The 21630-nt window shown below is 40.0% G+C and overlaps 1 protein-coding gene across 2 annotated transcripts; it reads left to right on the forward strand.

Annotated features, from left to right (window-relative positions):
• Window positions 1-5820: 5820 nt before the first annotated feature.
• Window positions 5821-20206, forward strand: LOC134349458 (stromelysin-1-like). Of its 2 annotated transcripts, XM_063053789.1 has the most exons (9): window positions 5821-5946; window positions 7482-7627; window positions 7762-7887; window positions 10873-11034; window positions 14514-14658; window positions 16197-16321; window positions 16778-16934; window positions 17025-17122; window positions 19897-20206. In XM_063053789.1, exons 1-9 carry the CDS (start codon window positions 5846-5848, stop codon window positions 19995-19997), a joined length of 1161 nt encoding a protein of 386 aa, XP_062909859.1. In that variant the 5' UTR covers window positions 5821-5845; the 3' UTR covers window positions 19998-20206. The 2 variants fall into 2 exon arrangements, with proteins under 2 accessions (XP_062909859.1, XP_062909861.1); XM_063053791.1 differs by lacking the exon at window positions 7762-7887.
• Window positions 20207-21630: the final 1424 nt, after the last annotated feature.

Below are 21630 nucleotides of genomic sequence, written 5' to 3' on the forward strand. Positions count from 1 at the left end.
TTCAGTAGTATTTGAATAATATTGTAAATATGGTGTCAATTTGGCACTCTTTGTTGGATTAATTCATTATGAATTGGATGTAAGAGTACATAAAACTACATCATCATGCCACCATGTCATAAGCGCACGCCTCGCTTAAAGTAAACACAAAGTTAGACTCACATTTTGGAATCCCTTCTTTTCCTTTCAATCAGTTTAACATTTTGGTGTGACAAAACATAACAATTGTAATTCTTAAAACAAAGCTGAGGCGGCTACCTACCTGTTGAAGCGCAGCAAGACAGTTGAGTTTTTTTAAAAAGCATAGCAAGAAATGGTCAAGTTAAAAACAAAAGTGCAGCCCATTCTTTTTTCTTCAGAGCAGTAAAAAGAAACATAGTTGAGTTTTTAAAAAAGACAGAAAATGGAAGAATTCACAGGTTCTTAAACAGTGAGTACCACGTGATAATAATCATAAAAAAAGAGCAGAAATGGCTGGCTGCATCAGAAAGATAGATGTGTTCCATTGCACAATGAAATCCTGGCTCATGTATACTGAATGGATTGAACAGTATTTTGAAGCAAATGAAATAGCCAATGTGAAGTGAGTACATTGGGCTTAAAAGCAAACAGTTTGCTTAGAAATCAGCTGAAATGAGCTTTGCTGATATCATGAAAGTAATGCAGGAACATTTAGAACTGAAAACGTTGATTGAAGAACACTTTAGGTTTCATAAGTGGAATCAAAAAAAGGAAACTTTATTTCAGTGTATGTGGCTGAAGTGAAGAATTTACCTGAGCATTGTCAGTTCAGTGATGGGCTCAATGATGCACTGAGAGATCAGTTAGTTTGTGGAATCTTACAAGAAAACATGCAAAATTGGCCCCTAACTGAAGCACTGCCTACATTTAAAAGAGCAGTTGATCTAGCAGTATCAATGGAAACAGCAGACAGATGCAAATGAGAGAAGCAATACAGCCTACACCAGAAGTGAACGGTAAATTAATTAAAATTGAATTGGACACTGGCTCATCTTTTTCAATCATTCCATAGAATAAGTTTGAATGGCATGTCATAAATACTGAACCGCAGGCTGCAGATATCCAAATAAGAACATACGCCACAGAAAAGACATCTGCAACTGAGATACAACAACCAACAAGCCACCTTGGGCTTGAATGTGGTTAAAAAGGAGGGGCAGCATTGTGGAAACGTGAGTGGCAGAGACATCTACAACTTTATTGGAGATCCATCTACCAATTGGAATCCACTTCACCTGAAGCAGAGTCAACTGAAAGCAAATTAAGAAGAGTACCGGATGATGCTGCAGCAGTGTTTACGGATGGCATTGGAAAACACAAACATATCAAGGGTAAATTAGTGTTAAATGAAAATGCCACACTCAAGTTTTACAAAGCCTGTCCAGTTCCTTATACCATCTGTGATAAAGTAACCAGTGAGCTAGATCATATGGAGGCTGAAAGAATTCTTTCCAAGATCGAGTGGAGCCTATGGGCAACACCAGTAGTCCCAGTAGCCACGAGAATGGATCTGTCAGGATCTGTCTGTGGTAATTTTAAGGTCACCATCAACCCAGTACTGAAAATAGATCAATACCCCCTGCCCAGGATAGAAAGTATCTCTGCAAACCTTTCTGGAGTAAAACAGTTTAGAAAACTAAGACCTACCTACAGGTGGAAGTGGAAGAAGAGTCCAAAGTGTTTCTCACCAGAAACACTCACAGAGGCTTATTTTTAGTGTCATGTAGGCACTTGTAAATAGAATGGCAGAGGCGTTTTAAAGTTAAGGGAAACTGTAACAAATCCTTATTGTCAACCAAAAAGAGAACATAAAGCAAGGTAATAAACCTCACACCATAACATCACCACGTCAGACCAGTCTCTTAAAGTGAACCCCAACTCAATGACGGTGGTTGTGAATTATGCATATGCTTCTGTTGCTTACATTACCCTACAGTGGCATCTGCACCTGCACTCTGGATCAGGTGCTGCAGGGCTGCCCAGGCACTCAGTGTTACCTGGATGACATCATTGTTACTGGTGAGGATGGTAAGGAACATCTTCAAAATCTTGAGTAGGTGTTAAAAAGATTAAAAGATTATGGACAAGAGAAAATCTGCAGATGCTGGAAATCCAAGCAACACACACAAAATGCTGGAGTAACTCAACAGGCCAGGCAGCACCTCTCAGCCCGAAATGTCAGATGTTCTCGTTTCTATAGATGCTGTCTGGCCAGCTGAGTTCCTCCGGCCTTTTGTGTGTGTTGCTTAGAAGATTGTGGGCTTACAGCATGATATAACAAGTGTGAATTCTTTAAACCAAGGAACACTTACTGTGGTCACACCATTGACGCACAAGGTTTATACAAGTGTGCTAAGAAAATTCAAGCAGTGGTAGATGACACAAGGCCAAAGGATGTGTCACAGTTGTGGGCCTTTTTAGGATTTATCAATTACTGTAACAGATTCCTAACAAACCTGGCTACTGTGCTCCACCCCTTGAACTCACTACTACAGATCAGAAAGAAATGGCAATGGACAAAGCAGCGTGAGGTAGGTTTCACTGAGGTCATCCTCCCCCCACTCCCCAATCGTCTGAATTCCAGTGAGTACAGGCCCAGAGCCATCAAACATTCCTCTTATGACAAGCCATTCAATCACGGAATCATTTTCGTGAATCTCCTTTGAACCCTTTCCAATCCTTTCTTAAATTAGGGGCCCAATGTCACGATACTCTAAGTGAGGCCCTTATAAAGCCTCAATATTATATACTTGCATTTATATCTTGAAATAAATGTTAACATCGCATTTGACTTACTCACCACTGTCTCAACATGCAAAATAACCTTTAGGGAATCTTTCACAAGTCCCATTTCACCTCAGATTTTTGTATTTTCTCTTCATTTAGAAGATGGTCAACCCTCTCATTCCTTCTACCAAAGTGCATGACCATACACTTCCCAACACTGTATTCCATCTGTCACCTCTTTGACACGTAACATAAAAAGAAGCAGTCCCAACACAGACCCCCTATAGAACACCACTGGTCACTGGCAGCCAACCAGAAACAGCTTCCTTTATTTCCACTCTTTGCCTCCATGATAGTATCCTTCCTGTAATCCTTACAGGGCTCTTAACTTTTCAAACAGCCTCCCTCAAGTGTGGCACCTTGTCAAAGGCTTTCTGAAAATCCAAGCACACAACATCAACCAATTCTCCTTCGTCTATCCTGCTTGTTATTTCTTCAAAGAGTTCCAACAGATTTGTCAAGCAAAAATTTTCCTCGAAGAAACCATGCTGACTATAGCCTATTTGATGATGTGCCTCCAGGTACCCTGAAACCACATCCTCAACAATTGAGTCCAATATCTTCCCAACCACTGAGGTTGGACTAACTGGCCTATAATTATCTTTCTTCTGCCTCTCTCACTTCTTGAAGGGTGGAGTGACTTTTGCAATTTTCCAGTCTTCAGGAACCACTCCAGAATCTAGTGATTCTTGAAAGATGATTACTAGTGCCTCCATGATCTCTTCATCCATCCTGAGTTTCAGAACCCTGGAGTGTACATGATCTAACCCCTGGAACTTCCACCATACTGCTGGTGTCTTCCACAGGGAAGGCCGATGCAAATTACTTATTCAGTTTATCCATCATTTCCTCGTCCCCAGTTACTACATCTCCAGCATCATTTTCCAGCAGTCCAATATCCACTCTCACCTCTCTTTTACACTTCATGCTTTTGAAGAAACTTTTGGTATCCTCTTTAATATTATTGGCTAGCTTACTTTCCTATTCCATCTTTTCCTTCTTAATGACTTTTTAAAACTTCCTACTAATTTTTTGCTCATTTACATGTCCTCTCTTTGGCTTTTAATAATAATAATAATAATAATAATAATAAATTGTCACACAGAGATGAACCGTTTATTGCATTTGGTAGGAAAGATTTTGGGTAACAATCTTTGTGACAGCAGAGCTGAATGAGTCTGTTCGAAACTTGCTCCACATTGTTGGCTTTGACTTCTCTCATCAGCCACAGATGTGTTAGTTTGCCTTTAGAATACCTCTTCATTTTTGGGATGTATATATCCTGCAGCTTCCGAATTGCTTCCAGAAATTCCAGCATGGTCCACAGGTGCCACCCCATCAAGCCACGGGACAATTGCACAAAATTTGGCAAAGAATCCTGTGCCTCCTCCCACAGTTATTCTCTCAGTCTCAGCTCCTGCTGAGCCTATATACCCCACTGCACGATATTTACACTGCCAATACAATTGGCCAGGCAGTTTTACCACTTAGGAAGAAACAGCAATATGTTTCTAATTCTGGATCATCTGTGACTTCAAGGGGAACCTGTAGGAAAGGAAAAATATTCATTCCTGCTTTTGAGTCTTGCTTTGAAAGTGCTGATAAGGTTTTGACGAGTCAGATAGTGAGGTCCTTACGGTGGGACAGTGCCTCATTTACTCATTTTTCTGTATGTTTCCTAAGGAAGTTTTCCATACATATAATGAACACCTTTTTGCAATTTCTGTATGTGGTGGTTTGTATTTTTACATCAACTGCGGTTTCTTTTTTTTTGGTAATCTTGAGGATCTTCATTTCAGAACAGATAACGATAAATGGTGCTTTGCTTTGAAGACTGCAGATTTATGATCATCAATTTATTGGCTTATTTTTCACAATTCCTTTTTCGGCTTCTTCTGCGATGTCCATATCATGTCCTTTAGCGAGTGCACGATGATAATACTATATGAGGCAGCAGTAACCATAAGGGAAACACAAATATTGCACAAAGCTTACAGTCTTCATGTGATATTCTGGGAGGGTGGAGCTTCCTTCACACATTCTCCTCTCCTTTCCAGTCCTGAAGAAGGACCTCGGTCCGAAATGTCAACTGTTTGTTCATTTCCATAGGTGCTGCCTGACTTGCAGAGTTCTTCCAGCATTTTGCATGTGTTCCTTCACATATTTTCACTTCTGCCACACACAGTAAGACAACAACTTCTTGATTTTTTGTATCTTTAGTTTCATTCAGTGCTATTGTTTTGGGCACAGCATTCAACATATGTCAGATACTGTAATATAGGGCATATAATATAATTCACATAATTCTCTAAAACCTTGCCTTCACAACAACTTAAGGATATTGTTCACCCTCTGAAGCATCTACACTAGTATCATAACGAATTAATTGTTAGGACCACAGTATGTCTCTTGTTCTCCAGCATCACTGCCATGGTTACTGTGAGCTAACATAATTGTTCTCACAAAGGAAAAGAACTTGTTCTGTAAGAGGCAACATCTAAATTCAATACTTTCCTACAGCTGTTTACATGGGTACCTGAAAAGGCAGAGTTATCAACAGTCAGTAACCACTTAACTAACAGCAGTATCTGGTACCAAAAGTCAAAACAGTTTCCCAAAGGAAGCCTTATGCACAATGTGCATCCATTAATTGTTCTCTTTTAAAGGGTTTCAAAATAAATTGCCATGAAACTGATTCTAAGGTCTTTAATTTCATAGATGTTCTTTAAAATTAGTGAGAGTATTTCTTTGGAAAAGTAAGAGATTGGGAAGAACCTTCTGTTCAGAGTAACTTGTGAAAATGCCTATTTTTTATAAATAAAAGTCACTAGCAAATAGTAACTTCAAAAATACCACTTTCAAACCAGTGTGTTTTTATCAAGTTTTGTGTTCTGGATTCATTTGATTTCACTAAAAATGCATCTCGTTCCTCAAGACAGAAATTAAATATTATCATTTGAAAATAAGCTTTTCTTATGTCTAGGAAATATGGCACATTCCTACTATTAGAGCACCAGAGAATTTGATCAATAAATCAATGGATAAAAATAACCAACCGCGATGTGCTGTGACCAACCCTGCAGATTTCAAAATACTTCCAGGAGGTGGAAAGTTTCAAAAGACTGACCTCACTTACAGGTATAGTTTTTAGTTACTTGAAATCTCCAATTTATTCATGAATAATGTTCATTCTTCAGTGATGATTCTCTGTGCCAAGTGCATCAAGTGCGAATGCCATAGTTTGCCCATCAGTTAGGCACAGGATTTGTTTTGTGGATCTCCGTTCTGCCAGAACGTGTGCCTGCACTCATGGCCTTAATAAAGCCAGAAAATTACGTAAAATAGCAGGAGATCCAATCCGAGAAAAACCTTGTAATGATATAAAGGATTGAAGTTAAGACGCTATAGCTCAGTATGCTTGGAAAGTTTACTTGGGGTTACTTTGTATATTAGAATATGTCATATGCTTTCGTGATGTTCTCCCAATTATCTGTAAGTATCAAAGAAATACTTTAACTGAGTAAATCTCTCTATGTTATGAAAGTTTCACCAATGAAATGGTAGATGATTCAATGAAATGCAGTAGGAACTGAATATTTGTCCATGACTTGCGCCATTATTCACAGAACCATGAAAAAGCTGAACACACTTGAAGGCATTTTGTCACTGCAAACTCAAATCATGAAGGAACAAAGTCTTCACAAATAGGAGTGAAATCAAGAGAAAACAGAAGGGTTTATTTTCTGAGGTTATAGCAAACCATTGTGTAGAAGTGAAACAATATTGCTGAATCCAATGTTGCAAATCAGTTTCAATGAAAGAATCACAGGGAAGTTTTTTAATAGAAATATTCACTGCAGTTCGTTATTTTAGAATATGTACAGACCAGATTATAATGCCAGATTAATGCCAGATTTAGTGCAAACTCTGGAATCATCGAAGGCAAATACTAAAACTTGTTAAGATAAGAATTAAATCACACATGCTTCCATAGCAACCCCAAAGAGGCTTTGACAGATCAAATGATCACATTTCCACATTAGGAAATAAAACAATAATGCCAATAATTTCAATAGAATTCAGAGTTGCTAATTCAAATGCAGACAAGTGAGAGCATCCTGGATGTACGGCATTACATAGGTATGGAAACAGCGATATGGTAGTCTATTTCTGCAGGGTACGACATTCCACTCCATGAGGTAACAGGTCAGAATGTGTTTGGACACATCATTAGACCTGCCAAATATGGAGTCTCCAGCAATAAAGCAAAAACTTATGTATGTCCCCAGCATTAAAATGGGGAGATATGGGTCTGTTTACTCATATGTTGGAAAATACTTATTTCATATTTTGAGTGCTAGTGACAGTGAATTTTAGCATATATTTATTTTAGAATAGATTAGATTCAACTTTATTGCCATTGTGCCAAGTACAGATACAAAGCCAATGAAATGCAGTTAGCATCTAACCAGAAATGCAAAGAATAGTGTTGTTTACAAAATAACTGTGAATAAAAAGTTAGTGCAACAGCACACAAATATAAAAGTACCCATGTCATTGCTTGTTTCCTGAAGGGTAGATATTGATTTCAGACCCAAATAGGTACTGTACAATCATTATAATTCCGACTTATCCTATTAGAATAAAAATGTAATTGACTTTGTCTCTCATAGAATTCGTCAATACACACGTGACTTGCCACGGAATGTAGTGAACGATATTATAGCAAAAGCTCTCAACACCTGGGCCAGCGTTACTCCTTTGACATTCACACCAACAACATCGACGGCAGACATTGAAATTATTTTTAGTATCGGAGGTACGGCATTTGCTGATTGGTCAGCTTTGTATTTTCAGCATGTTTTTAACTAATTTCAAACAGTCAGACCATAGTGCTGTTTGCACAGCCAAATCATTTCTTAAGTGACGTGTGTTTTGAATGTGTCCCGCTAGCTCATGGCGATGGTTTCCCTTTTGACGGACCCGGTGGTAATCTGGCCCATGCTTTTGGCCCTGGAGGAGGTATTGGAGGTGATATTCATTTTGATGATAGTGAAAGGTGGACCACAACCTCTATGGGTAAATACTTCCTATTATTAGATTAGCTTCTGGATTTCTTACTGATATTCATTACCTTCAACTGCAATTGCTATGTCCTCGAAGGCCCTGGGCAGGTTGTTTCTCACATAACTGGGTTTGAAAATCAGGGTGAATGCATAAACATTGGAAGCTGATGTATTGATGTTTACCTTGGATTTGTCCATTGGCAACATCCAGCAATAAATTGTGACAGATCGTATTGCAGAGCTAACTTGGGAGGAGTTAAGCACTTGGTCATGATTGGTCATGCACCTTTGCACCTCCTGTTTGTACCACTCCGGATTCCAGCTCGGGGTGAAGAACTTAGCCTGACCTGGCTTGGCTTGAAATGATACCAAATGAGCTTTTTATTTGTCCCTCTTGTACTGAACTGCTTTTGAATTTCCAGACAATTTTAGCCATCCTTCTCAAAATGCTTACTTTGTCAAGATGGCTTATCAACATCCCAGGAAATTCTGCTGCAACCGAATCATAACAAAAGTGGCACATGGCCTTAATCTTAGGGGAACATTTCAAAATTGATGTTCTTAAAACAAGCTTCCATTGCTTTTCTGCAGATTGCTAATGTGAGAGCAAAAGAGAAGGCATACAGCAAAACAAAAATTAATGGGAAAATAGGGGATTGGGAAGCTTTTAATAACCTACAGAGAGCAACTAAAATAATCATTAGAAGGGCAAAGATGAAATATTAAAGGTAGCCAGCAAATAATATCAAGGTGGATAGTAAAAGCTTCTTCAAGTATGTAAAAAAAAAATAGAAGCGAGATGCGAGTGGATTTGGACCTCTAGAAAATGAGGCCGTTGAATTAATAATGGAGGGCAAGGAGATGGTAGATGAACTAAATGGGTATTTTGCATCAGTCTTCACTGTGGAAGACACTAGCAGTGTGCCAGATGTTAAAGTTTGTGAAGAAAGAGAAGTGAGTGCTATTACTATTACAAGGGAGGAGGTGTCAAAAACCTGAAAGACCTAAGGTTAAAAGTCACCGGGACCAGGTGAACTGCACCCTAGGGTTCTGAAAGAGGTAGCGTTAGAGATTGTCGATGTGATAGTAATGATCTTTCAATAATCATTGGACTCTGGCATGGTGTCAAAGGACTGGAAAATTGCAAATGTCACTCCATTCTTTAAGAAAGGACCAAGACAGTAGAAAGGAAAATATAGACCAGTTAGCCTGACCTCAGTGGTTGGGAAGATGTTGGAGTCAATTGTTAAGGATGAGGTTATGGAGTACTTGCTGACACAGAACAAGATAGGACAAAGTCAACATGGTTTCCTTAAGGGAAAATCCTGCCTGAAAACCTGTCGGAATTCTTTGAGGAGATTACGTGTAGGATAGATAAAGGGGATGCAGTGGATGTTGTATATTTGTATTTTCATAAGGCCTTTGACAAGGTGCCAGATATGAGGCTGCTTACCAAATTAAGAGCCTATGGTATTACAGGAAAGTTGCTAACATGGTTAGAGCATTGGCTGATTGGTAGGAAGCAGTGAGTGGGAATAAAAGATCCGTTCCTGGTTGGCTGCCAGTGACTAGTGGTGTTCCGCAGGGGTCGGTGTTGGGACCGCTTCTTCTTATGCTGTATTCAATGGTTTAGATGAAGGAATAGATGGATTTGTTGCTAAGTTTACAGAAGATACGAAGATTGGTGGAGAGGCAGGTAGTATTAAGGAAACAGGTAGGCTTCAGAAGGACTTAGATTAGGAGAATGGGCAAGAAAGTGGCAAATGAAATATAATGTTGGAAAATGTGTGGTCATGCATTTTTGTAGTGGAAATAAAAGTGCAGTCTATTTTCTAATTGGGGAGAAAATCCAAAAATCTGAGATACAAAGGGACTTGGGAGTCCTTGTGCAAAATATCCTAAGGGTTAACTTGCAGGCTGAGTCGGTGGTGAGGAAGGCAAATATAATGTTAGCATTCATTTCAAGAGGTCTAGAGTATAAGAGCAGGAATGTGATGCTGAGGCTTTATAAGGCACTGGTGAGGCCTCACTTTAAGTATTGTGAACAGTTTTGGGCTCCTCATCTAAGAAAAGATGTGCTGGTATTGGAGAGAGTTCAGAGGAGGTTCACAAGGATGATTCCAGGAATGAGAAGGTTATCATATGAGGAACATTTGATGGCTCTGAGTCTGTACTCATTGGAATTTAGAAGAGTGAGGGGGGGATCTCATTGAAACCTTTCGAATGTTGAAAGGCCTAGACAGAGTAGATGTGGAAAGGATGTTTCCCATGGTGGGGGAGTCTAGGACAAGAGGACATAGCTTCAGGATAAAGGGACATCCATTTAAAACAGAGATGCGGAGAAATTTCTTCAGCCAGAGGGTGGTGAATTTGTGGAATTTATTGCCACATGCAGCTGTGGAGGCCAGGTTGTTGGGTCTATTTAAGGCAGAGATTGATAGGTTCTTGATTGGACACGGCATCGAAGGTTACAGGGTAAAGGCCGGGGAACGGGGTTGAGGAGGGGGAAAAAGGATCAGCCATGATTGAATGGTGGAGCAGACTCGATGGGCCAAATGGCCTAATTCTGCTCCTATGTCTTACAGTCTTATTTCCGCATCTTGCATATAGAAAAATAAATAATTTGGATTTATGTAAATTTTACATCTGCCCACCTAGACTGAAAGATAATGGACCATACTAACATGGTTAAGCATATTAAGTTAAATAAGATTTCTGCTCATTACTGGACTTTTAATCGGAGAAACCTATTGCGGTCTTTGACACATAGCTTGCATTCACACACTTGGTATCACTCCTCCAATCTTTTACCCGATAACATGGATTTCAAACAACTGGAACCTCATCTCCACAATTCCACTACTCTTAAAGGATTATTCACAACCCCACCTGCTGGAGTACATTCAAGGGCCTCAACTCCACCATTCTCACAGAAAAATTTGCTTGACGACATTTCACAAATACATTTAAAAATGAGACAATAACTTTATTTCTATAGACTTCAACTTATTTCTTGTTGCGGTGCATGAAGCTGGTCATTCACTGGGACTTGATCACTCCAAGGACCCTAATTCTGTGATGGCCCCTTTCTACAAATACGTGAATACTGAAGGGTATACTTTGCCAAGAGATGATGTTAATGGAATCCAATTATTATATGGTAAGTCCTAAATCTATACATCCACTACAATCCAATGGCTGGACATTGTCTTTTGCTCAAATATTGGAATCATAGTCTTGCTTCCTCCTCATGAATTTTCTTTTTTCCTCTTCTTTGTCCAACTCTTAAATACCTTAAGCCATCATCAGCCAAAGTTCTGATAGGGTAATGGAGGTACACAGCATGCAAACAGGTTACTAGAGTCAGGTTCTGACTGCCTGTTGCTCTTCTTCCTCCAGTGTTCTGGTGGTGTCTTTCCCGAACTGCAGCAGCTGATTCTGTGGAAATTTACACCCAGACGGGATTGACTAGGCTGTTTGGAACCTTTTTTCATAAATTCCCACCAATATTCTTGTTAAACAACACGAGATTTCAAGAGTGACCCTGCAGAAATGCAAGAGATTTCTGTGTATACCTCTTTTACAAGGTCTTTGGAATATTTCGTGTGTCTGAGTTACTGTTTAATGGAAGACCTGCTCATGTTTAGGCAGCACATTAAATGAGTACTTTGCATGTTGAATGACAAATGATCAACAATTCATTTCTGAATTCATAATCTAAGTAAAAATCCATTAGAAATTCTCTCATTTCTTGAGGAATTCATGAATTTTATCAAAAAGCTCAACGAATACTTCATGTGTGTTCAATCCATTTATAAATATTTGTAGTTATTACTTGTTGTTACTTTAATTACTAGTCCAAAGCCTGCGTGGACACCAGTGAGTACACTGAGCATAGAAAGCTCCTTTGATGTCGATAACGCAAAGTTTTCTCGTTCCTGAATTTCTATTCATTTTACACTATGGTGAAATCTGAACAGATGAGGAGGCAGATTATGGAAAGAAGCAAAACTGACAGAGCTATTTTCATGGTTGACTTCAGCTTCCCTAATACTGACTGGCACCTCACTAATGCCATCAGTTTAGATGGGGCATGCCGATTTTAGGTGTGAACACAAGAGATACTGCAGATGCTGGAAATCCAGAGTAGCTCACACAAAATGCTGGAGGAGATGGGTGAGAAAAGATCTATGGAGAGGAATAAACGGTCAATGTTTCAAGTCAAGACATTTTTTAGTTGTGTCCAGGAAAGATTCCTGACTCAATATATAGACAGGCTGACTACAGGAGAGGCCTGTTGCTAGGATCTGGTGCTGGGCATTGAACCAGGTCAGGTGTCAGATATCTTGGTGGGTGATAATGACAATTGCTTAGGAAGCATTTGGATGGGGTTCTTGATTGACTTGCCTCCTTGGGCAGGGAAAGGGTGGTACAGTGAAGGAACCATGGTTGGTAAAAGATGTGGAACATCTAGTCAAGAGGAAGAAGGAAGCATATTTAAGGTTTAGGAAGCAAGGCTCTTGATAGTTGTAGCTTTTGGTAGCTAGGAGGGAGCATAAGAAAGGACTTAGGAGCACTAGAAAGGGTCACGAGAAGGCCTTAATGAGTAGAATTAAGGAAAACCCCATGGCATTCCACACATACGTAAAGAACAGGAGGATAACAGGAGTGAGACTAGGACCATGATGGATAAAAGAGGAAACACATGCTTGGATTTAGAAGAGTAGATAAGGTCTTTAATGAATACTTCGCTTCAGCATTCACCAGTGAGAGGACCCTTGATGTTTTGTGAGCACAGCATAAAATAGGCTGATATGTTGATGTTAAGAAAGAGGATATGCTGGAACTTTTGAAAAACATTAGGATAGATAAGTCCTCGGGGCCATGGTTACTGCAGGAAGTGAGGGAAGAGATTGCTGCACCTTTGGCAATGACATTTGCATCCTCACTGGCCAATGACTGGAGGTTGGAAAATGTTATTTGTTTGTTCCAGAAAGAGAGTAGGGTTTACCCTGGCAATTACAGACCTGTGAGTCTTACTCTGTGGTGGACAAATTACTGGAGAAGATTCTTAGAGAAAGGATTTACAGGTATTTGGAGAAGCATAATGAAGCATAGTCAGTGTGATTTTGTGAGGGGCGGGTCATGCCTCATGAGCTTGAATGAATTCTTTGAGGATGTGACAGAGCACGTTGATGAAGGGAGTGCAAAGGAAGTGGTGTGTGTTGATTTTAATAAGGTGTTCGATAAGGTCCTCCAATGGTAGGCTCCTTCAGCGAGTCAGGAAGCATGGCACCCAGGAAAACCTGACTGTGAAAATTCAGGATTGGCTTGCCCAAGGAAGGCAGAGTCATTTATACATGGAGTCCTTTTGCCTGGAGGTTGATGAACTCTGGTGTTCTGCAGGGATCTATTCTGGGACCCCTGCTCTTTGTGATTTTTTAAAAAATATATGACAGGTAAGGAAGTGGAAGTAGGTTAATAGGTTTGCAAATGATACAAAGGTTGGTGGAGCTGTTGATCATGTAGAAGGTTGTTGTAGGTTACAATGGGACTTTGATATGATGCAGAGCCAGGCTCAGAAGTGGTAGATGGAGATCAACCCAGAAAAGTATGAGGTGATTCACATTGGAAGGTCAAATTTGAAGGCATAATATATGGGGGAGTCACAAACAAGAGAAAATCTGCAAATGCTGGAAATCGAAGCAATACACACAAGATGCTAGAGGAACTCAGTAGGCCAGACAGCATCTCTCAGCCTGAAACGTCGATTGTACTCTTTTCCATAGATGCTACCTGGCCTGCTGTGCTCCTCCAGCATTTTGTGGGTGATACAGGGAAAATAGCAGGATTCTTAACAGTGTGGAGGCAGAGAGAGACCTTGGGTCCACATCCATAGATCCCTCAAAGTTGCCAGGCTAATTGGCAGGGTTGTTGAGCAGGTGCAGGCTGTGTTGGTCTTCATTAGTCAGGAGATTGAGTTCAAGAGCCATGAGGTAATCTGCAGCTCTATAAAAGTCTGGTTAGACTACACTTGGAATATTGTGTCAAATTCCAGTCTCCTCATAATAGGAACAATATGGAAGCTTTTGAGAGTGTGCAGAGGAGACTTACTAGGATACTGCCTGGACTAGAGAGCGTGTCTTATGAGGATAGGTTGAGCAAGCTAGCTTTTTTTTTGTTTGGAGTGAAAGAGGATGAGAGGTGACTTGATACAGGTGTTCAAGACGATAAGAGAAAAAGACTGAGTGGACAGCCAAAAAACTTTTCCCAGGGTGGAAATGGCAATAAGAGGGAGGATAACTTAAAGGTGATTGGAGGGGGGAGGATGTCAGAAAGTGGAGGGTGCATGGAATGCCTTGCCAAGGGTGCTGGTAGAAGCAGATATAGTACATTAGTGACTTTAAGAAATTCTTAGACAGACACAAGGATGATAGAAAAATGGAGGACTATGCAGGAGGAAAGGGTTAGATTGTTCGTAAAGTAGGTTAAAAGGTCAGCCCAACATCATCGACTGAAGGGCTGCACTATTCTCTGTTCTATGTTCCAATATATGTTTAAATCAGATGACTTGAACAATGAAGGAATGATACCACTTACTTGTTTGTATCGGTTGCAATCATATCTCTTCAAATCAAGGTCCTCCTGTTGCTGTCACGACATCACCCACCAAAGTTCCAGATTCCTCATCACAGATGCCTACTGAGCAACCAACCTGTGACCCAAACCTGTATGCAGATGCTGCTTTGAACCTACAGAGAAGAATAACCGTCTTCAAAAACGGGTAAATAATTATTTTATAAACAAACAGCTAAGTTTTAAGAATACAGATGAACGGGCTTAACCCAGAGCAGAAAGACTAGGCTGTTTAAGTGTCGGGCCCATTTCACTCCCACCAACAGGAGACAGATGTTGAGGTGACGGTGCACTGCACCAGCTGGTTTTCACAAGATGGGATGCTGACCACCTCCCCTGCTGGGCTGCCAAAAGTCTAGGTCCCCCACCAAAAAACTGGGATCATATTGAGTTCAATTTATGACTCATTGTTAGACAGTTTGCTGGCTAGTGGACTAATTGTCCATTGTGCAGGTTCCATTCGCTTATATTTTAATACTGAAACCATGAATCTAAGTACATAAGATACTGATCTACATAGTCATGTGATCTGTTTCTATCTCAGATGATAGAATTCAAACTGTGACAGGGTGAAAAATTCAAAAGTTTGTTTTTTAAATTTGTTTATTTATTCTGTGTCTCTGCTACCTTTAAATACGACTATTCGTAATTAAATGTACATTATGTCTGTATAATGAGAAAGTGTACTATACCTATATACAATAAAATCAATTCTACACATACAAGGAATGAGCTTTTGCTTTGAAAGCAATTGATTTTCCATATTTAATATTGTGCTATTTTTATAATTCGTCTTATTTAAGTTTTGACTCAAACTCATGGGAATATATAGCAGAAGAATTAACATTAGATCCAATGCAATCAGGCAGTAGCTTAGAATGTAACTAGTTCTAAATATTTCGGTTGATTAAATATCTTCATTACTATATTTATGAGGAGTGGTTTTATTTATGAGGAATAGTTTTATTTATGCTACTTTAGTTGCCTCTTATAAGTATTCTGATTTTCAGATACTGAAAATGATTCTTAATGTTTATGCAGAACTAGTCATTAGTTGCACGTATGCATATTATTCTCTCTCTTAATGAGTTGAATGCAGTTTAGTATTTAAATTTCCATGAGCATTTCTATCAGCAAACCGCAAACCAGATGAAGGATCTCAGGCTGAAATGTTGGCTGTTTATTTCCCTCCATAGATGCTGTCAGACTGAATGAGCTCCTTGAGCATTTTATGTGTGCTGCTCAAGATTTCTGGCATCTGCAGAATCTGTTGTCTTTCATTTACATACCCCATATGCCTTGCATGTATCAACCTAACACATGCCAGTCCTGTATCTTACAGAGAAATGTTTTCGAAACTGATACTAGAGCCCTTACAACTTGATTAGTTCAGACTTTACTTTGGCCTTAAAGTTTCTCAGCCAGTTTGGCCAATTTCAGATGCACCAACAATAAAAATTTAAGTGAAATATGAAATACAATTATATGAAAATCCACTATTTAATTCACTGCTTTGCATTACATCAAAGCAACAGAATTTTTGCCAGTAAAGGTAAATAAAAGAGTATTGGTTTAATTTCAATGATCAGCTGATAAGGTTTCCAGCCACCAGCAAAAATAAGAAATCACTTCATCAACTAGGTTGCATGGGTAACCACTGATGCAATTTTGGTTATTGTTGTACAGGTTCACGAAGAGATCACAATCTTCACTCATAAACCGAATTGAAGATATCTGGCCAGGTGGCCCATCAAATGTTGATGCTGCTTTTGAACTTAGATTGAGAAACAGGAAAACTTATCTTTTCCAAGGTGACATGGTGCTTAATTATTCTTTAGTAATGTGCTTATAGCTGTATTTTTAACAATTGATTATTTACAATCTATTATCATGCACAAGAACTGAATTTTATATCCAGATTTCTTATTTATTATAATCTTCATCATAAGTCTATAGAAAAGATTCAAAAAGCTGGATTTAGCAAAGGCACCATTATGTTTATATGCTGTGGTGTATATACAGTAAATGAAAATAGTCTTCAGACCTTAGTGCATGCAATATTTTGATGGTCCAATGCTAGTTTTCATATAATTAATGCAGACATCACCTTAGAGTTTCATTTTGACAAGTATCAGTTGGCACTCAATCCAAGTGTGTAGGATCATCGCAGTCACAGACAATATAATTTTTGTAACATGAAACTAACTGATTGATGGAATAACCATTTTAAGTACAGTTTCATAAATAATGTCCTCCTTACTTTGTAGGATCGCAATACTGGCGCTTTCAAGGGAACACTTTAGATTCAGGATACCCAAAATCCATCAGGAGGTTTGGTTTCCCAAGCAGTGTTCAGAAACTTGATGCTGCCTTGCGTTTACGTCGCAGAACGATTGTGTTCTTCGTGGGCAATCAACTCTGGAGGTTCGTGATTCATCATTTATTCTCCTTCTATTTTTCTTATATGTTTACCCAATAACATATTCAGTCTACTCTGTCTTCTTTCCACTTCAGTTACAGGCTTGGAGAAGGGATGGTAGGAGGGTCTCCAATCCCAATAAGAACATTCTTTAGAGCAAATGATAATGTGGATGCTGCTTTAAACTATCAAGGTAATTCTGCAATTGGTATGGAAAACAAGGTCAAGAAACTGGAGCTGGAGCTGGATGCACTCAGAAAACATCATAGATGAGTCTCTTACTGTGATGGTCATCCTCAGTGTGCAGGCTTCAGGTAGTAGAATGGGTGACCACCAGGAGATGGAAGAAGAATAAGCAGTTAGTGCAGGGTTCCCCTGTGGTCATTTCCCTCAGCAGCAAGAATACCCCTTTGGATACTGCTGGGGCAGTGGAAGATGACCTATCCGAGCACAGCAGCAACAACCAGACCACTGGGACTGTGGATGGCTCTGCGGCTCAGCAGGGAAGGGTAAAGTCAGGCAGGGAGATAGTGATAGGTTACTCAACAGTCAGTGGGACAGAGAGCAGATCCTGTGGCCATGAAAGAGACACCAAGATGGTGTGTTACCTCTCAGATGCTAGGCTCCAAGGTGACTCAGAATAGCTGCAGAAGATTCTCAAGAGGGAGGATGAGCAGCCAGAGGTCATTGTGAACATTCCCATCAACGACATAGGTAGGAAGGGGGAAGAAATCCTGCACAGTGAGTATAGGGAGTTAGGGAAGAGACTGAAGAGCAGGACCTCCAAGATAGTAATCTCTGGATTACTCCCAGTACCACATGTTAGTCAGCGCAGAAACATGATGATACTACAGAGGAATCGTTGAGGAAGTGGTGTAAGGGGCAGGTATCAGATTTCTGGATCATTAGGATCAAAAGGACCTGTTCGAAAAGGACAGGTTACACCTGAACCCAAGGGGGACCAATGTCCTTGTGGGCAGGTTTGCTAGAGCTGCTGAGGAGGGGTTAAATTAAGTTGGCAGGGGATGGACACCAGATTGATAGGGCTGAGGATAGGGCAGTTGATATACAAGTTAATGCATTGTGTAGTGAGACTGTGAGGAAGGACTGGCAGATGATAGGGCAAAATTGCAGTGAGTGAGATGAGGTAAAGTGTAACATGGGGGCAAAATCAAAAAAGGTGAAGACTACAGGACTGAAGGTGCTATATTTGAATTCACACGTGTAAATGATCTTGCAGTGCAGTTAGAGATTGGCAGGTATGACATTTTGGCCATCACTGAGTTGTGGCTAAAAGAAAGTCATAGTTGGGAGCTTAACACTTTGTATTGAAAGGACAGGCAGGGAGGCAGATGGGGTGAAGTGGCTTCTTTGGTAAAAAATGAAATCAAATCCTTAGAAAGAGGTGACATAGGATAGGAAGATGTAGAATTCTTACAGGTAGAGTTTAGAAACTGAAAGCATAAAAAGTCACTGATGGGAGTTATACGAGTATACAGGTTCCCAAACAATAGCCAGGATGTGGGCTACAAATTACAAGGTGAAATAGAAATAAGGGCAACATTACAATAGTCATGGGGAATTTCAATGTGCAGGTAGATTGGGAAAATCAAGTTGGTGCTGGATTTCAAGAGGTGGAATTGAAAAATGTCTATGAGAATGTTTTTTAGAGCAGCTTGTGTTAAGCCCACTAGGGGAACGGCAATTCTGGATTAGGTGCTGTGTAATGAACCAGATTTCATTAGGGAGCATAAAGAAACCTTGAGAGGCAGTGATCATATGGCAGAACTCACCTTGCATGTGAGAGGGAGAAAAGAAAGTCAGATGTATCAGTCTTACAGTGGAGAAAAGAGAATTACAGAGGCGTGAGGGAGGAGTGGGCTAAAGTTGATTGAAAGGGGACACCAGCAGGGATGACAGCAGAACAGCAACATCTGGAGTTTCAGAGGACAATTCAGAAGATGCAGGATAGATATATCCCAACGTTAAAGGTAGTGTTGAGGAAACAGGGAGTCTGCAGAAGGATTTGGACAGATTGGAAGAATGAGAAGAGAAGTGGAAGGTGAAATATAGTGTAAGGAAGAATGTGGTCATGCACTTTAGTAAAAAGAATAAAGAAACAAACTATTTTCTAAATGGGGAGAAAACTTCAAAAACCAGAGGTACAAAGATACTTGGGATTCCTTGTTCAAGATTCCCTAAAGGTTAACTTGCAGGTTGATGCTGAGGCTTTATAAGACATTGCTCAAGCCGCACTTGGACACATTTCACAACATTTACCAGTGACATTAAACCTGATTCTGATTACGAGTATTGTGAGCAGTTTGGGACCCCTTATCTAAGAAAAGACATGCTGGAATTGGAGAAGATCTAGACGAGGTTCACAAGAATGATTCCAGGAATAAAAGGGTTAAGGGATGAAGAGTGTTTGATGGCTCTGGGCCTGTACTCACTGGAGCTGAGAAGAATCAGAGAGTATCTCATGGTAACCTATCTAAAATTGAAAGGCCTAAATAGAATGAATGTGGAGAGGATGTTTTCTATTGTGGATGAACCTAGGACCAGAGAGCACTGTCTAAGAATTGAGGGATATCCATTTGGAACAGAAATTAGGAGGAACTTCTTTAATCAGTAAGTGGTGAATCTGTGGAATTTATTGCCATGGATGACCGTGGAGGCCAAGCCATTGAGTATATTTAAAGCGAAGGTTGATAGGCTCCTGGTTATTCAGGAAGTCAAAGATTATGGGGAAAAGGCAGGAGAATAGCGTTGAGAAAATCTGCAGATGCTGGAAATCCAAGCAACACACAAAGTGCTGGAGGAACTCAGCAGCCCAGGCAGCATCTGTGGAGAAAAGCACAGTTGACGTTTTGGGCCAAACCCCTTTGGCAGGACTGGAGGTAAAAAGCTGGAGGTAAAGAAATGTGGATACTATTTTTTGTTGAAATACTTTTGTTTTGTTAACAGGAGAATATTACCTCCTAAAAGGATTGACTGCATACAGGTACTACCGGAATTTGAAACTCAGGAGCACCTTTGGACTGAGGGGATGGCTGAACTGTACATAACTTTGTCTCGTTGATGCACCACTGTGCGTGGCAGTTTTTTGAAAAATATTGCTCAGAGATTATTAAAAATTGTAATTTTAGATATAAGCTAACATTAATTATACAAAGCAGGTCTAATGATTAGCTCTTTCGCAATGCAGTGACTACATCTTAACAAGAAATTGATTTATTCACTCTTCAATAATCATATTTTCAATAAGTGCATCTTCAAATAAATCTCATCTGTGTAACAATTGAATATTTCAGTGTTTGAATAAGATGCAGGGCTGGGCCACTTGGCCCCCAGAGCACTTTCCACCAATCCACGTGATCATGCCTGACCTGATCGTAACCTCAATACCATATTCTCAGACACTACTCCAACCTTTCATACCTGTGGCAAGGCATATACAAGCAATGTACTATAACACAGTTTTCCAATGTGGGCTCATCAATGTTCTATTTAAATGAAATATGACTTACCTTTTTAAATTTAATTTTCCATCACTATGAGCAATAATTTGTGTTTCTCTTTCCTAATATCCTTGCTGTATTTGCATGTAAGGCTTTTCTGGATCATTCATGAGGCCACCCAGATCCCTCTGTAACTCTAAACTGACAGATTACATTTTTCATTATTCCTAACAAAAAGGGAAACTTCACATTTTCTCACCTTAGGCTCCATTTGCCAGCTGTCTATCCTCTCACATAATCTATGAATTATCTCTTTGTAGCCTCACATCTTCTTCACAACTTACTTCCACGAATCACCAGCAAATTTAGCAGTCCTGTCTTTGGTCTTATCATCCAAGTCGTTTATATAAATTATTGAAAGTTGTGATCCCAGCAGCAATCTACAGGGCACCTACATCCAGACTGCATGAGCAACTGTGAGCTCCCAGTTACCTGTCACTTCATGCCACTCCCTGTCTGACCTACCTGCCTGTGGCCTGGTGCAGTGATACTAAACAGCCAAAAGCAAGCTTGAGGAACAACTCACCATCTTTATCTAGACACACTATAGCTACGGGAGTCAGTATTAAATGCTCCAAACTCCGGTAACTGACCATTTCTGCTAGTCATCCGTTGTAATTTTGGCTGTTTGTCTCTTTCCAGTTGTACAGACTGACTGGTACAACCCTACCACCATCATCTCATCACACAGAAGCATAATCTACTTCTGACTGCCATATTCATCCACTAGGATCTGACCAAAGATTCATAGAGTCGGGGTTATACAGTGTGGAGAGTGGACCTTTGGCCTCAGTTAGCCCATGGCATCCAAGATGTTTATCCACATTGATCCCAGACGCCTCCACTTGACCCATGTTCCTCTCAATCTCTCCTATCCATGTACCTGTCCATGTTTTTAAACAGTAATTGTAACTTGCGTCTCCTACCTCCCGTGTTTGCTTGTTCTATGCACCACCCTCCTGTATGGAAAAACGTGACCCTGAGATCCCTTTCTCCTCTTACCTTACACCCATGGTCTCTAGTTGTAGAGTTGTGTTATTATGTGTGTACACAATACGGAACTTCAGTTCTCAGTGTGCAATGCAGTCTGTTTACCCCGGAACTAGAAGTGGCGTTGGGGAGCTGGTTGCATGTCCTCAGGTTGAGCTGAAGTGATAAGCTGAGGGCACACGTTAAAGTG

The sequence above is a fragment of the Mobula hypostoma genome, chromosome 7 (assembly GCF_963921235.1).
Source record: "Mobula hypostoma chromosome 7, sMobHyp1.1, whole genome shotgun sequence".
NCBI lineage: Eukaryota > Metazoa > Chordata > Chondrichthyes > Myliobatiformes > Myliobatidae > Mobula > Mobula hypostoma.

Bases quoted from the DNA above. Each gene is read 5' to 3' on its own strand.
- LOC134349458 (XM_063053789.1), top strand. From the start codon at position 5,846: ATGGATAAAAATAACCAACCGCGATGTGCTGTGACCAACCCTGCAGAT. The intron at 7,888-10,872 runs GTAAATACTTCC...TTATTTCTATAG, and splicing joins GTGGACCACAACCTCTATGG to ACTTCAACTTATTTCTTGTT. The intron at 14,659-16,196 runs GTAAATAATTAT...ATTGTTGTACAG, and splicing joins ATAACCGTCTTCAAAAACGG to GTTCACGAAGAGATCACAAT.